Here is a 14,173-nt window from a genome sequence, read left to right as displayed (position 1 = left end):
GCGACACCGCTAGATGTCGCCCAAGATCCGTGTAGACAACTGACACACCCACAAAAACAGTGCCGTGTGTTTGATTCATGACTGTGTTACAGAGAACAGAAATTATCTAGCCATATGTAATGAAAAAGAATATAATTTTACTTTCTACTTGTGTATCCTTCTCCATATTTAAGCACACGTATGGTGACAACTCGATATTTTTCATCAGGCATTATTGTGGACAACTGTGCGGTGCCCGAGGACCCGTCGGCCTGATCGTTGATCGGTTGCGCCCCCTGGTAACTGCAGTCCCCGGCAGCGCGCAGCTTTCAACGCCTCTTAACGGGTTTAGCGGTAGCGGTGATTATTCCTGGATTAAAGAGAAACCAGTTCCCGCGGGACTGGAGCTGAGCCCTAATTGTGGAAGTTTGGTGCAACTTTATCGCTGAAGGAGCCGACAGCTCAGGGCTGAGCAGACTTTCAGCCGGTGGTCATGGAATAAGACGCGGAGTGGAGCCAGGCGACAGGCCTGCGAAGAACTAACGTTAGCTAGCTCAGCTAGCTCTAGCTGATGTGAAGCTGTCTATCCTTGTTTGGGTCGCTGTGCTAACTAGCTAGGTGCTATTTTTGTTAGCATAACAGACAGCCAACCAGGGTAGCTAGCTTGTTTTGATGCGGATAAATTGAAGCAGCCTGCCTGGGTCCACTATTGTCACCCGTTTCCTGAACTTTCTTGAAGTTTTAAGTGAACCTCCTGGGCTAACGTTGTATAGTCGAGGAACTAGCGAGCTGCGTCTTTGTCATACAAAGTTGATGTGAGCAGAGGGGTGCTTTGTGAGTTAAATTGATCTGTATTTTTATTTTTAGAAGGGATTGCATGTTGATGATCAAACATCAGTCAGACGCAGTCCAGACCACTAAGTCCCTCTGCCCCTCAACGGAAACACAGCCAGTGTCTTCTTTATACCCAGTCGCACCGACCACTGTCTCCTGTCTCCGGCCGGCTTTAGTGGCTGGCCACACGGCACTGAGTGCCCAATGGAGGAACATGACAACATGGACTATTTTTACCAGCAGGTATTGCAGAAAGACGTTACCCGCAGGTTGCAGGTCGGTCAGGACCTCATTGACTACCTGAACGACCCGCAGCGCTCCCCGGACGTGGAGCAGGACAAACCCCGGCTGGATAAGACCGTGGACGAGCTGACAGGATGGGTCAACTCAAGCAATTTCAAGGTGAGAGATCTTGGCTAGTCATCGTTTGAGGAAGGCATCGCAGTGCCACTGCAACACTCATCCCCTCGGCCTTTTATTGACTTATTTTCCATTGGTTTACCCAGTGAATCAGAGGAGAGAGAGAAGGGGGAGTAATGGAAATTTTATGTTATATGCCAAGAGGTTGGTTTTAAAGAACTAAAGCATATACAAGACATTTCAAACGAGCTGACATCGCTTTATTTGTGTACTTAGTACTATCTGATCTCCTTTAAAACAGAGCTAATCTAACTGGCAGTCCATTTTCTTATCTAACCTCAACCAAGCCCGAACATCCAGCATTAAATTTGCAGGTTCTTACAGCACATCTTCTCATCAAACATGGAAAAAGCCGAAGGCTCTGTTTCTTTTTGACAACCTCGTAGTCTATTCCTGGATCACAAGAGGCAGACATTTTTAAATTCCCATCCCAGTGACAGAGTAGGTCATTTGCAGGGCATTCCTGTGGTTTGTTGCAGTTTATATACTTGTTTTGGCTGAGACTGTGAGTCTGTAAGAGGACCCATTGTCAGCAGCACTGTAGACTACTGGAGCACTCGATAGGATGGGGGAGGGGTCAGAAGACTCATTGTTATGACCTATGCTTTTTCTCCATCTAACCCTCTCTCTCCCACACTTAGACACACACACACACACACACACACACACACACATTTTCATTTGCTTTTATGGCAGTTTTCTCTTGATTCTCTTTTGTGATTCATTCTAGTGTGTGTGTGTGTGTGTGTGTGTGTGTGTGTGTGTGTGTGTTGGCATTGTCTGCACTCCGTCATATCTCAGAAACACTGGAATGTGACATTTTTGCCAAGGTATCACACCAGTCCAGACAACAACTCAAAACTCTGAAATCTCTTACTGGGGCATGCTAAAATTGAAGTCTCAAGTCTCCTTTTGAACTGATTAACATTGTCTGCATCAATATGCAGGACTCAGCAAGACTGTAAGAGTGTGGAAATTGTGCGTTCAGCATAACTTAAGCGTTCTCTCTTGGTTTTTCTCTCTAGTAGTAGAAAATGCTCATTGGACGTGGTTGTTATATTGCTGTCATCTTTCAAATACAACTTCCAATTTCCACTTACAAGGGGGAAGTTGATGAAGATATGCCAGTACTGCTTTTTCATTTGTCTACACTAATTTAAAACACTAATCTAAGTCTCAGTATCAAATATTAGTTTTCTTTTATTGACAAATGAAGACTTAAAACATTTGGTGTCGATGATGGACAACAGCTTTTAAGGTTTTATCAAATTTCCTTGTATGATGTCCCAATTTATGAATAATCACAGATGACGGTATTGCTTTACACCTAACCATCTCAAAACAAATTTAAGGTGCCAGTAGTTCATTTAAAGTGGTTGTTAATGAGGAAACATTTGTAGAAATAGAGGGGGAAAGGTAGTTTTGTAGAGTGTTGATTAGAGTTAAGATTTAAAAGATCTTTTTCATTGGAGGATTGCAGGTTATGCTCTAAAAATATAGGTGAATGTGGTGACATGTTCAAATTAGGACACATTCAGTATTTTACCCTGAATTACATTAGAATCATGTTGTATGATGTCCCCTCTAACAGGCTTTTTCCAGACTGCAGGCAAATCAGATTTATTTCTCAAATGAGATCTTCAGGACAGATTGTCTTCTCTCTTATTCGCAATTGATCAGATCGGATTTATGTGTCCAGACATCAACAACGTTTTTGCTTCGATGGCTGTGGTAACAACGTTGGCGTCAGTAACTACGCATGCCAGTGATGCAGCTTTCCAATAGGAAAGCATAAGAAAGGGAGATCCATCATCTCGCCCTCCAAACTATCACATTGTCGAGTCATAAGCAGAGCTGCTCCATGGCACCAGGCAAGCTCAGTGATGGAGGAGGCTGGTATACATTACAGTGCTCAGCCACTCTGATGCAGTTGTGTCACTTTGGATTTTATGTTGTCGGATTTTACATTGTTGTTGTGTCGTGTTGCAAGTGACGCAAAAGACACTTTGAATTCTGATTTGGGCGCCCATACTAAGGCACATCTGTAGAAATCTGATTGGAAGTGTATTTTAAATTACCTCCATATGTGACTTGAATCAGATTAGCAAAAATCACATTTCCTATGTTTTTCTTTCTTTGTTCGTTTTTTTGACTGCCCAGACTTTCTAAAATCAATCTAGATATGCCAAGAATAAATTTGGGCAGACAGTCAGAACAAGGCCTAGATCTGCCTCTAAGAATTCAATCCCACGCCATAACAAGCTAACGTGTCCCTTTGTTCAGATTAGTTCTTTTCTGCGGATGACACACAGTAATATGAGCTCAGATCAGTGTGCGGCAACGATGGGTGAGTGAGTTATGACACCCAGAGGCCTTCACATATCAGGCTTTTAGTGATGCTGATTGGCTCCCTATCAGGCAAAAAGAACACACTTAGCTGTAAGCAAGATGCTGAGTCAGCACAGAGAGAGGGTAGAATGGAGAGATGATGGGAGACGTGGAGGATTGAAGGAGTTAAGAGGTGGAACTGAGAACCAGAGTGATAAATGGGGTATGGGTACGCGAGTGGAAAACACACATCACGACTCATAAATAACATTACATGTTCGGATAAGTCGCAAGTTCCTCTTTTAGGAGTGGATAAAATACCACATGTCTTCTGTCCCTGTGTGTGTGTGTCCTTGTGTGGGTCTTTGTGACAGTGAATCAGTTTCAGACTCTTCTGTCTTTCCTCTTTCAGTAGGTAGAGCAGCAGATTCACTTCATACGCTTTACTCTTAGAGCATCACAGAGTCTTCAACGCCTGTGTGAGACATGCAAACAGTGGGCATTAATATTGCATGACGCATTTATGGGCAACAGGGACACATGACTGGAGACTGACTGGACTGGTGGAGGGTTGATAATTCTACCAGACTGCCCTAACCAAAGGGTCTGATCTTTTTGATTTTGTTTCAGTATAAGATGGAGTGTCAAATATTTTTAATTATGCTGGCGTGAGATTGTACGCTCAAACCTTGATACAGTATGTATCAACAGAGAAAATACTTTACAGTCAATGTTTATCAGCGGCACTAACATTCTCCTATTTCTCTTTAAAACATTTTTGTGTCAGCCAACTTTTCCTGCAGGTGAGTCATGGTAGAAAAGTTACGGCAGCTTTCAGACATTTTGGGTGCTTTACATAAGAAGTTTATTGCAGTTTGGTCAGACCTCACAGCTCAAATACAGAAAACAAAGGTATGCTGTACAGGGTAGGAAATTAGCACCAGCCAAATGCTGGTAAAATATGAAAGTGACTGTTATATTTCAGAGACAAAATAATAATTTACTATTGAGTTGCTGGTGGATTTGAACATTTATCAGTTGCTGATAGATGTTTACATTTTAAAAAATTTCCCACCCTGATGTTTTTTCTTTCCCATTGTGTTGTCATCATCCATAGTAATATTGAGCACCACCCTCACCCATAGGTATATCCTGTTACAAATTAAGTGTAACTGGGCCAGTATGGTAAAATAGGGTAATGTAATCTGGTACTACATGAAACAAAGGCACAACTGCCTTTGCTTTGTACCACAGAATTCAGTGATTCAGCAATTTGACTCGTGCCTACCAATTGCACTGTGACCATCAACATCAAAGTGAGTGTATATTTAGCAGCACAGCTTGAGCAGGGATTTGAACTTCCACAGGCGTCCATTCACTGTCAAATAAACCACCAGGCAGCCCGTCAAAAATGTTGATTGATCATGTCGGTCAACATCACATATCCAACATATATACTGTTCACAGACTGACAGTTAAAATGTCACCTCTTGTTCTGGCTGAAGAATAAACAACCGCCGACCCTTTCTAGTCCAGACTCAGTTACCCTCTGCTTTGTTTTTTTTGTTGTTTTTTTCTTCTTTACTACTACTTTACTACTGTGCCACGTCACTCTCTGGTCTGTTTACATATGCTTCTATGTGAGATCATGTGAATTCACTTTTCATTTGAGACTCGTGAGATTGTGTCTGGAGCACTTTGGAGAAAATGTAACAGTTATTTCTGGTCAGTGTTTAACTATGATCATCCAATTTAATTTAACATGACAAAAAAAATGTTTATGCATTCTGTCAATTACAGTTCTTTGGAAGACTGAAAATCTGAATTGTCCAGAATCGGCAGGTATCAACCAAGAAACCTGCAATCAGTACATCTCTACCAAAAAATGTTGTGAACTCAGCGTGTTTTCATATTAGGTTTGATTGCTTTGCTCCATGCCGGAGAACGATTGCCCCTTCCTCCCTACACCCCTGCAGGTCAGCTTTCACATTAGTAATGTTGTTGTGTACACTTGCATCATCATCTAAACTTTTGTTTACATTGTTGTTATGGCATAGAAAAGCCTGCCAAACGGCAAGATCCCAATAGCAGACCACTTCCTTGTTTTGGTACGGTTAGCTTTCACACATGATGAAGACCGTACTCATGTACATGCTCATACTCATACTCTTCAACTGGTCCAGGTCACAGACCAACAAACTGTATCCAAGTATAGTACAGTGTTTACACTAAGCAAACAGTGTTGACACTGAAAACCTATATAGGCCTACTTTTTTCTACACATAAAATTAATCAGGACTTAATTGATTAAGGATCAGACTGATGAACAGAAATGATAATGACATTGGTCTCAATAAAATATTATCAATTTCCATCCACACTAATAAGTAAACGGTTTGAATTGTTTCAGCGTTTGTCTCCTTCTTTGCACATTTTGTCAACTCCCAAATGGTACTGTGTAAGCCTTGGACCCTGTTTTTCTGTCCAAACTCACTTTAAGCCTGTCTAGAATCCACAGTAAACCCTCTACATGGTATGTGAATTAGCAGGCTAAGCCACCATACGCACCAACCTGAGTCTTCACAAAGAGCCATTCATACTTGGCTAAATATTTACTGTTTTTTTTTTCCTCCAGCATACCAGTCGCACTGATGTTGTGAAGCTAGAGATACACAGTGGTGTGTTGCAGAACAACATATGTGTGTTTCAGAATTACCACTTTAGACACTGCCTTGTTCACATGGCCAAACAGTTTGGATGATACCAAAGTGCCAATTTGGTCTTTCTTCTTTCCTCCCTCATTCCCTCCACCCCTAGTCAAATGTTTCCCTACCGAGGGCCTTAAGAGCAGGAGAAAACCTCTCCTTCTTCTCCATTTTTCTCCTATCCAAGATAGACAACAAGCCCAGTCCCTTCCATCTCTCGTCCTCTATCTCCTCCTCTCTGTCTCTCTCCAAGTGAAGATGCCATATGGTTGTGGGTGCCAAGATTGTTGGGGTGCTGGGTGGAGGGGGGGAGGGGAGGCCTCAGGGCTGTGTCCTTTCTGTACTGTTTCTCTTTTCTCCTGCTGTTTTTCCTCTCCTCCTCCCCCTAAATTAGGTCAGTATGGGGGAGTCATCATAGTGACCCAGAGCTCATGTTTCTTTTCGAGGTGATTTTTGTTGGGTTTACTTGGCCTTCATCCCTGCATTTTACCTCATTGCCCCATTCTCCCCCTTTTTTATTTCTGTGGTTACCTGGCTCTGCACTTCCTTTGACTAAAATAGGGAAGAAACTGCAGTCAACACAGGAGAGAGGAGTCTGGAGAATATTGTTTTAATGGATTTTCTTTTTGGACTGTTCAGTGTTACCACAGCACTGCCAAAACAAGCATTCCAGGAGCACAGCGCAGTGTGGGATGTGATCCTAATCAGAAACACAGTGGAAAACTCAACTTTACCACTAGACAAAAATCCAGCCTACCTTCCCCTTACGAGTCATATCACAGGCCATTTTTCTTTTATGACTGGGCCAAGTTACAGCGGAGAGTAAAGGGACTGTAAAAGCTCACTTTAACAAACATCGTAACACTGAACACTGCGTACATCTTAACACGTTGTCACCTCAGCATATTATTCTGCAGTTGAATTAAATGATCATGTAGATGCCTGAAAGTAATTAGATTTTTACTTTGTTTGCAGTAAGAAAGTGAAAATGTATGTGTGATTTCATTAGCTGCTGTTTTGCAGATAATGTAAAGAGGGCACAACAAGGTTATATAATCAAGAGTGCCACAGCTGTTAACACTCAGTAACCTCTGACACAGTATGGTATTACTTATCAAATATGACATTTGTTTTAGATTCAGAGACTTTTTTCTGACTTAATTATCATTTCTTTATTCATGCAAATAAAATAATAATAAAAAAACAACATTTTTTGTGTAACTAAATTAGGGATGGGAATTAATAAGATTTTATTGATACCAATACCGTAATTGATTCTGCTTATTGGTCCAATTCTTTATTAATGCCTAACTGACTTCTTATCAGTTTTAGTTGAGCTGGCTGTAGCCTTGGAGTTAGCTGTAACAACAATCTGTGGATGTAATGAGAGAATATTTGTACAGCATTGATTTTCATTTAGGTTTTAGTCAAAGAAAATCTCCTACGCTTGCCTATATGGTGCTAATATTATATAACCATAACCAGACCAGTATAGGATTTTTGAGGCCAATAATTATTTAGTAGGGAAAATAAACCTTTTCTGTGTGGATTGACCAATATATTGGTCAGGCTCTAAATATAACTGGATGTCTACACTCAGTATGAGACGTGATGTTTCTTTAAGAAATTATGGCACTTGTGCCTAGTGTTAAATACATGACATTACTGAATTTAAGCCCTTCAGAGGGTCACATGGTTGAGAAAAAAATATACTGCAATTGAATAAAATGGACTTTCAAATGAAAGTAAGATTATTTTATTGTACAGACTGCCAAACTGCACTGGGTTCAGTGATTTGTATGCACCGATTTTCACCTCAGTATTTTTTTTCTATTTTGAGTCTGTCCCCATTTGACTCTCAGGCAGCCCATTACAAATCAGTTCCTGTTTGTACCTTGTTGTTATTGTGAACTCCATAATTTCATGTTGCCAGTCTATCTTAGCGAAGGTATTTATTTGTGTTAGTGTCTCACACTACAAAGCTTGTCCAGATATCAGAGTTTTGGGGACTCAGACGGCTTTAAAAAGCTGTTGGCAAACTCACTGGTCTGCATCCTGAAAGGAGAGGCTTTAATTCTTTGAACATGAAAAAATTACCTTTCATAGCAACACAGCTGTTTGCAGAGTCGGCAAAACCCAGGAGACAGCTTGATTCAGCATTTTTTAAAGCCATCTGCGATGCCAAAATTTTGCTATGACCTCTGCATTGAAAAACTAATTTAATCCTCAGCCCATGTGTCTGCCAATCACGGCTGCCACTGTGGTTGATGTGCAAGTATCAACAGTGAAATTTGTTGAAATGTGTTCAACTTGTTGACATGAAAAGAACAGGAAACTGCTTTGAAATGTTGTTATTATTGTGCATAATCCTTTATAACCTTTGCCTCTGAATCATTCTGTGTTTTGTAGGTGGCATTATTGGGGATAGACATCTGTGGTGCATTTGTGGACCGTATGGGGGAGCGATTCAAAGGATACCTGGGCACAGGTAAGATATCTAACCTAGCCTTTTGGTCAGATGTTCTCAATTTTTTCTCAGCCAAGGACACTTTACAAGATAAAAAATACAGTGGGACCCGCTCATGTACATCTCTTGGAATAATTTGACATAGTCTTTCACAGCATATGTAAAATAAAATGTGGATTCTGATTATTTTAGATAATTTACAATTTCAAAAAACATAACTTACAGAAAATAGAAAATAATCCTAATAAAAAAGAACTATAATCAGTCTAGCCTAATTTAATAAAATTAAAATACAATTTTGGGGGTGCCTGGGTGGCTCAGTTAGCAGAGCGTGTGTCCCATGTATGGAGGCTGTGAGTCCTTTGCAGGGGCCATGGGTTCGAATCCTGCCTGCGGCCCTTTGCTGTGTTTCATTCCCTCATTCTCTCTCCCCATTTCCTGTTATATCTTCAGCTATCCTATCCATTAATGGCATAAAAAGCCCAAAAGAAGATTAAAATAATGATAAAATTTAATTTTTGAAAATGAGTAATGATTACTTAAAGTGTAATCATAAAGTAATGCAGGCAATGTTGAAGCCTTTTTGAAAAATATATGAATATTTCTTTACCACTTTTCCCCCCTGGCACATGCCATGGACCCCTACTTAAGAACCACTTTAAGTTATTCTCTATTTACAGTGAAACTCATTCTTGAAATGTTTCTTTTTGCTCTTAAGCTGAGCTTTAAAGGGGATTTGCCAAGTGTTTTCTTGGTTTTGAAATGCTGAAGTAAACACAGCTTCATGAAAACATGCAAATACTTTTTATGATTTGTGGTGATACTTGTCCATGAAACAGATAACAAACCTGTACAAACATGCACCTGTACAAACTTGTTGTCGGGCACCATATCGCCAGACACAGTCATCTTTTGCAAAAGGGATTATATGAATGTCATTCTTTGTTCAGTGCATCCGGCTCAAAGAGTAATGTTCATCCTTCTATTATCTTAGTCAGTGAGTGCTAGTCAAGGTCAGATTTGCTCTCTTGGCTCGAGTCCAAGTAGTTTCTAAAGTGAAAAATGTATAAATGGCAGAAATGAGCACTATTTCCCAAATTCCAGTTAATAACATTTCTGTGTATTCTTCAGAAATTTGGCTTATGTCCTTCCATTTTGTTTCTCACTTCCACTTTGTGGTTCCTCTGAGACAGACCAGCAGTACTGGTCTAAAGCCTGGCACCACCCCCCCGTCTCTGTTATACATCCTTTAGTCTCTATATATAGGCTCTGAATTGTCTGCCGTACTGTAGCGTTGCCTATTACACCCCAAAACCACACCTCACATTCATATGACCTCATACACTGAATCTTGTATCAGATTTCATGCTCTGTGAGTGTGTATGTGGGTGTTATGTCAGTGCCAGCCCTTGTGTGTGTGTGTGCCTGCTGAAGGTGTCACCAGCTGTCTTTGTCAGCCAGACTGGCTTCTGTCCCCAACACACACACTCAGTCCTGCAGTGCAGCTCAGGGATGACTGGACCTGTCACACTGTGCAAAGTCTGCCACCACAGACACACACACACAGACACTTTATCTTGCTCACTGTCTAGGATGGTGCCTTAGCCCAGCTCCGTGTGTGAGTGTGTGTAAAAGAAGTGTGTCTTTTCAGATTGATGGTAAAAACATGTTGCTGAGCCACCACTGCCTCTGGAATCTCCCTCCCTCCATCTGACTTCCATCTCTCCTTTCCTGTCTCTCTCTTTCCTTCTCCCTGCACCCACCCTCCTCCCACATACACTCAGAGGGGAGGATGATGAGATCATTGTGAGTGAGTGATTGTATTGATCTAGAGGACTGACTCATGGAGGGCTGCTGCTATTACGCTCTATGTAATGCATTGACACTATGCTGTTGGTGATCTTGCAAAGTGACTCTCACAAGTGGAAGTGAAACAAACAATTAAATTCAAACTTTATCAGAGACTCAAAAATATATTTAAAAAAAACAAGACATTATATATAATATATTTCAAACTATGAAATGCTATGATTTAAAAGAGGTATGTATAATATATAATCAACACCTTACACATTGAAAACTATACCAATGCCCCCACAGCTGTGATTGGTGCCATTTAGTGCATTTTTTGTCAAAGTATGTTTATTAAGTTATTTGTTCTCTTTTTGTAAACACAGCAATGACAAGGAGCACAGCACAATATAGTCCTACACAATCAGCATTAACAGTAGTTGGAAAAATGTAATGGAAAGAAACCTACAGAGCAGATCCACTAGAGAAGCTTCAACCTTCACCGTTTTTAAGAGAACTATCAGATCCTGGATCCAAGATTCAAAAGAGCGGTCTATTATTAATAAAGAAGGTTGCTTATAAGTGTTGAAGCCACTGTCCTTTTGAAGAGTGGAGCAAATAGATCAAATATTCAAGAGGAAAACACTCCCAAGATGATCTTATGCTATATCTTATTAGATAAACGCAGGATTATTTCATTCTCAGAATCATTTAGCTGGCATATAAATTTTTGCATGACACTTCTTAAGACAATCTGAAAAGCCTTGACTCCTGCAGACACAAACACTTCACATACAGATCACGAAAGGCTGTTTGCAGTTTATAATGCTTAATTGTTTGCAATGTAACGGATGAAATAAAGTGATGTAATTGGCCAGCTGGCAGCTGTATGACTGCCATCTTTAAAAATATGAAACAAAATGACTCAACTTGTCGCATACAGGCAGAGTGTGTCTGCGTGTTTTCATCCTTACTACAGGAGATGACGTTGTGTGCGACAATGCCCCCCTGTCATTTTTTCTGTTTGAGAGTATTGTCCTTGTTGCCATGGCAACCAGCTGTTATGGTAACATAATGTGCGCCTGCAAGTGCAAGCAGACACATGCGCACACACACATGCACACAGCACAGGAAAGGACAGATGACATCACTCCCCTCGCTGAAGTTTCAGAATAGGAATGTGGGTAGGAGTGTGTGTGTATGCCATTCTGTGTGTATTTATCTCATTGCATGAATGTCAAAGGGAGGTTTTGAGTTTTATGTAACTGAGCAAGTGTAATGTTTTCCATTTGATGGTCAAACAGAAAGATTCAAAAGATTTGGCATTTTGTCTTTTTGAACTCTGTCATGGGTTTGCCATTTAAAGTTTAAATGACATCATGTTACATGTTTTCGATTTTGAGAGTTAGAGGATGAGGCTGATGATGTTTTTGTTACTATCAACAGATCTCAAAACCATGTATCGTCTACCTTTTAGGATTTTCTGACTTCCCTACCATGTCTGTGGCTCTCATCCAGACGCCCACTGGTTCTAGGGTTTGGTGATATGTTAAAATGTTCCCACCAGGTACTATTAGCCCATCAGCTGGCGACTGCAGATTGCTGATATCTGTGGAGTTGTGTGTGTGTCTCCGAGTTTCATCTGGGAAATATGTATGAGATGTGATTTCACTACATTACAAACTCTACATACATTTGCTTTGTCCAAATAAATAGGCAAAATAAACTCACAAAGTGTCAGAAAAGGAAATATTCTTTCACTTGTTTTCCCATTCAGTAGAAAAATACGACTGCATCTTCTGATTTAAGTTTCCCTCTTTCCCCAACTAAGATTGGCATAATTGTTAACTCATTGTAAAACACATTTAGATAATAAATAAAAAATGCTACCTGTGCTCACATTGAGTTTGAGGTGGTTTTTGTATAAGGATAAATATGTACACAAAAAAATCCAATGTACACACTTTTAAAACAGTTTAAATACCTTCATTATCATAGAATGGTTGTATTAGCCCTTGACTCCCTCACAGATTTATTTATAGAATAAATAATTGTTGATTCTTATGTTTTCCTGAAATTTGTTGATTAGAGGAGAACATCGCCAGAATCATCCTTAAATAATCTCTTCACTGAACATTATTTATTCATATTGGCACCCCCAAATGCCAGGTCTTCAAATAACAAAAGCTGTAAAGAATCTGTCCATCTGATATTAAAGCTGAAAACATTCTCACAGTGGAGGCTTCTGCTGACTCTGTTCCTCATTTCGTCGAGGATTAGAGCAACCATCTGAAACATTTGTGTTATTGCCAAAATCCTTATAGTTGCCTTGGCTGCCAGCATTTTAAGGCTATTACTTTTCATTCTTTACAGTGTGTGTCACTGCATTACATAGGCCGGGCTACTGGAGCAGTTGTGTGTTAGATAAAGTGGAACTGACATGAAAGCATTTGATGATCTTGACATTATCTTAGTCACGGTCCATTTCTCATTTCCTGTCCTCGCTTTCCACTCATCTTGTCATAGCCCTGGTGGTCTTATTAGAGCCCTGTCGTCGATTGTGGTATTTATTAAGGTTTTACATTACAATGAGTTTTTGTCTGGTTCTCTCTCACACACCCACAGACTGCAACTAATGCTAATCTTACTGTATATCTTTGTGTGTTTTAAAAGCGCTCCACTTGGGGGCAGTCTTTATTTTCTTTGGCATTTAAACTCAGCAGAGACTCTGTGTCATATGTGGCCTCATTTCTCCCGCACTTGATGTAAATACTGCAAATTATACTGCACTTTTTAATCGACTCATGATTACCTCTCTGTCTCTCTCCCTTTGCCCATCTCTTTTTCTGTCTGTAGTTCTGCCAGCTCTGGTGGACAGGCTGGGCGATGGAAAGGACCAGGTCAGGGAGAACAGCCAAGCTCTCATCCTTCGGTGTATGGAGCAGACTGCCTCGCCCATGGTGAGATGCGCACGTGCACACACACACACACACACACACACACAAACACAAACATAAAAATCTGAATTTCAGGACCCTGACAAAACAATGATAGATGGTGATTCAGATCATTTAGACATTGATCGAGACTAAATATCCTTTTATCGTCAAAATACTGTAGTTTCAGGACTGTTTAGGGTAGAAGAAAGAACCCCAAAAGTTTTTTAGTTTCTGAGATCACCCCAAGTATGAAATTGGTTCTTGTCTAAAAAATGTTTTACTGCAAAAGTGGTTGAATTGACAAAAACTGAAATTAAATATGAAGGTCTATGAGAAATGTATTCATTTATTTTTAGGCAGCCTTGGCTGGGGTAGTCCCAGAAATGTCAACCAGTTTGCTTTAAAGGTCTGACTGGTGAATCCAGCAATATGTGATATGCAACTGCAGCAGGTATGGTCAGGGGTCTACATTAAGGAATGTATAACAAGTGAAAAATAATGAAATAATAATTTGCACTGGCACAATACTCAAATATGTATTATATAACATTCATTAAAATGTAAGGCACAGCTCATCAAAGCTCAGTTCAATTGTTATTCCAGTTATTCAGAAGAATGCTCGATCAAGATGCAAAACACAGACCACAGACAAATCACAGCCACCTCCACATCAATAGACACTCACTACAGTAGAAAGGCGCTGTGTGTTT

General features: G+C 40.3%; 1 protein-coding gene across 1 annotated transcript in view; it reads left to right on the top strand.

Annotated features, from left to right (window-relative positions):
- The first annotated feature begins 562 nt into the window (after window positions 1–562).
- Window positions 563–14,173, top strand: part of clasp2 (cytoplasmic linker associated protein 2) — a 74,027-nt gene continuing 60,416 nt past the window's right edge. The window contains exons 1-3 of the mRNA XM_084739037.1: window positions 563–1,215; window positions 8,676–8,754; window positions 13,381–13,484. Coding sequence (XP_084595163.1) covers window positions 1,018–1,215; window positions 8,676–8,754; window positions 13,381–13,484 — 381 coding nt within the window. The 5' untranslated portion in view covers window positions 563–1,017. The remainder of the gene's footprint in view (window positions 1,216–8,675; window positions 8,755–13,380; window positions 13,485–14,173) is intronic.

Source organism: Lutjanus erythropterus, chromosome 16 (genome assembly GCF_056507025.1).
Source record: "Lutjanus erythropterus isolate fLutEry1 chromosome 16, fLutEry1.hap2, whole genome shotgun sequence".
NCBI lineage: Eukaryota > Metazoa > Chordata > Actinopteri > Lutjaniformes > Lutjanidae > Lutjanus > Lutjanus erythropterus.
Note: the sequence above shows the minus strand (reverse complement) of the source record. Positions and strands in the feature narration are given on the sequence as shown.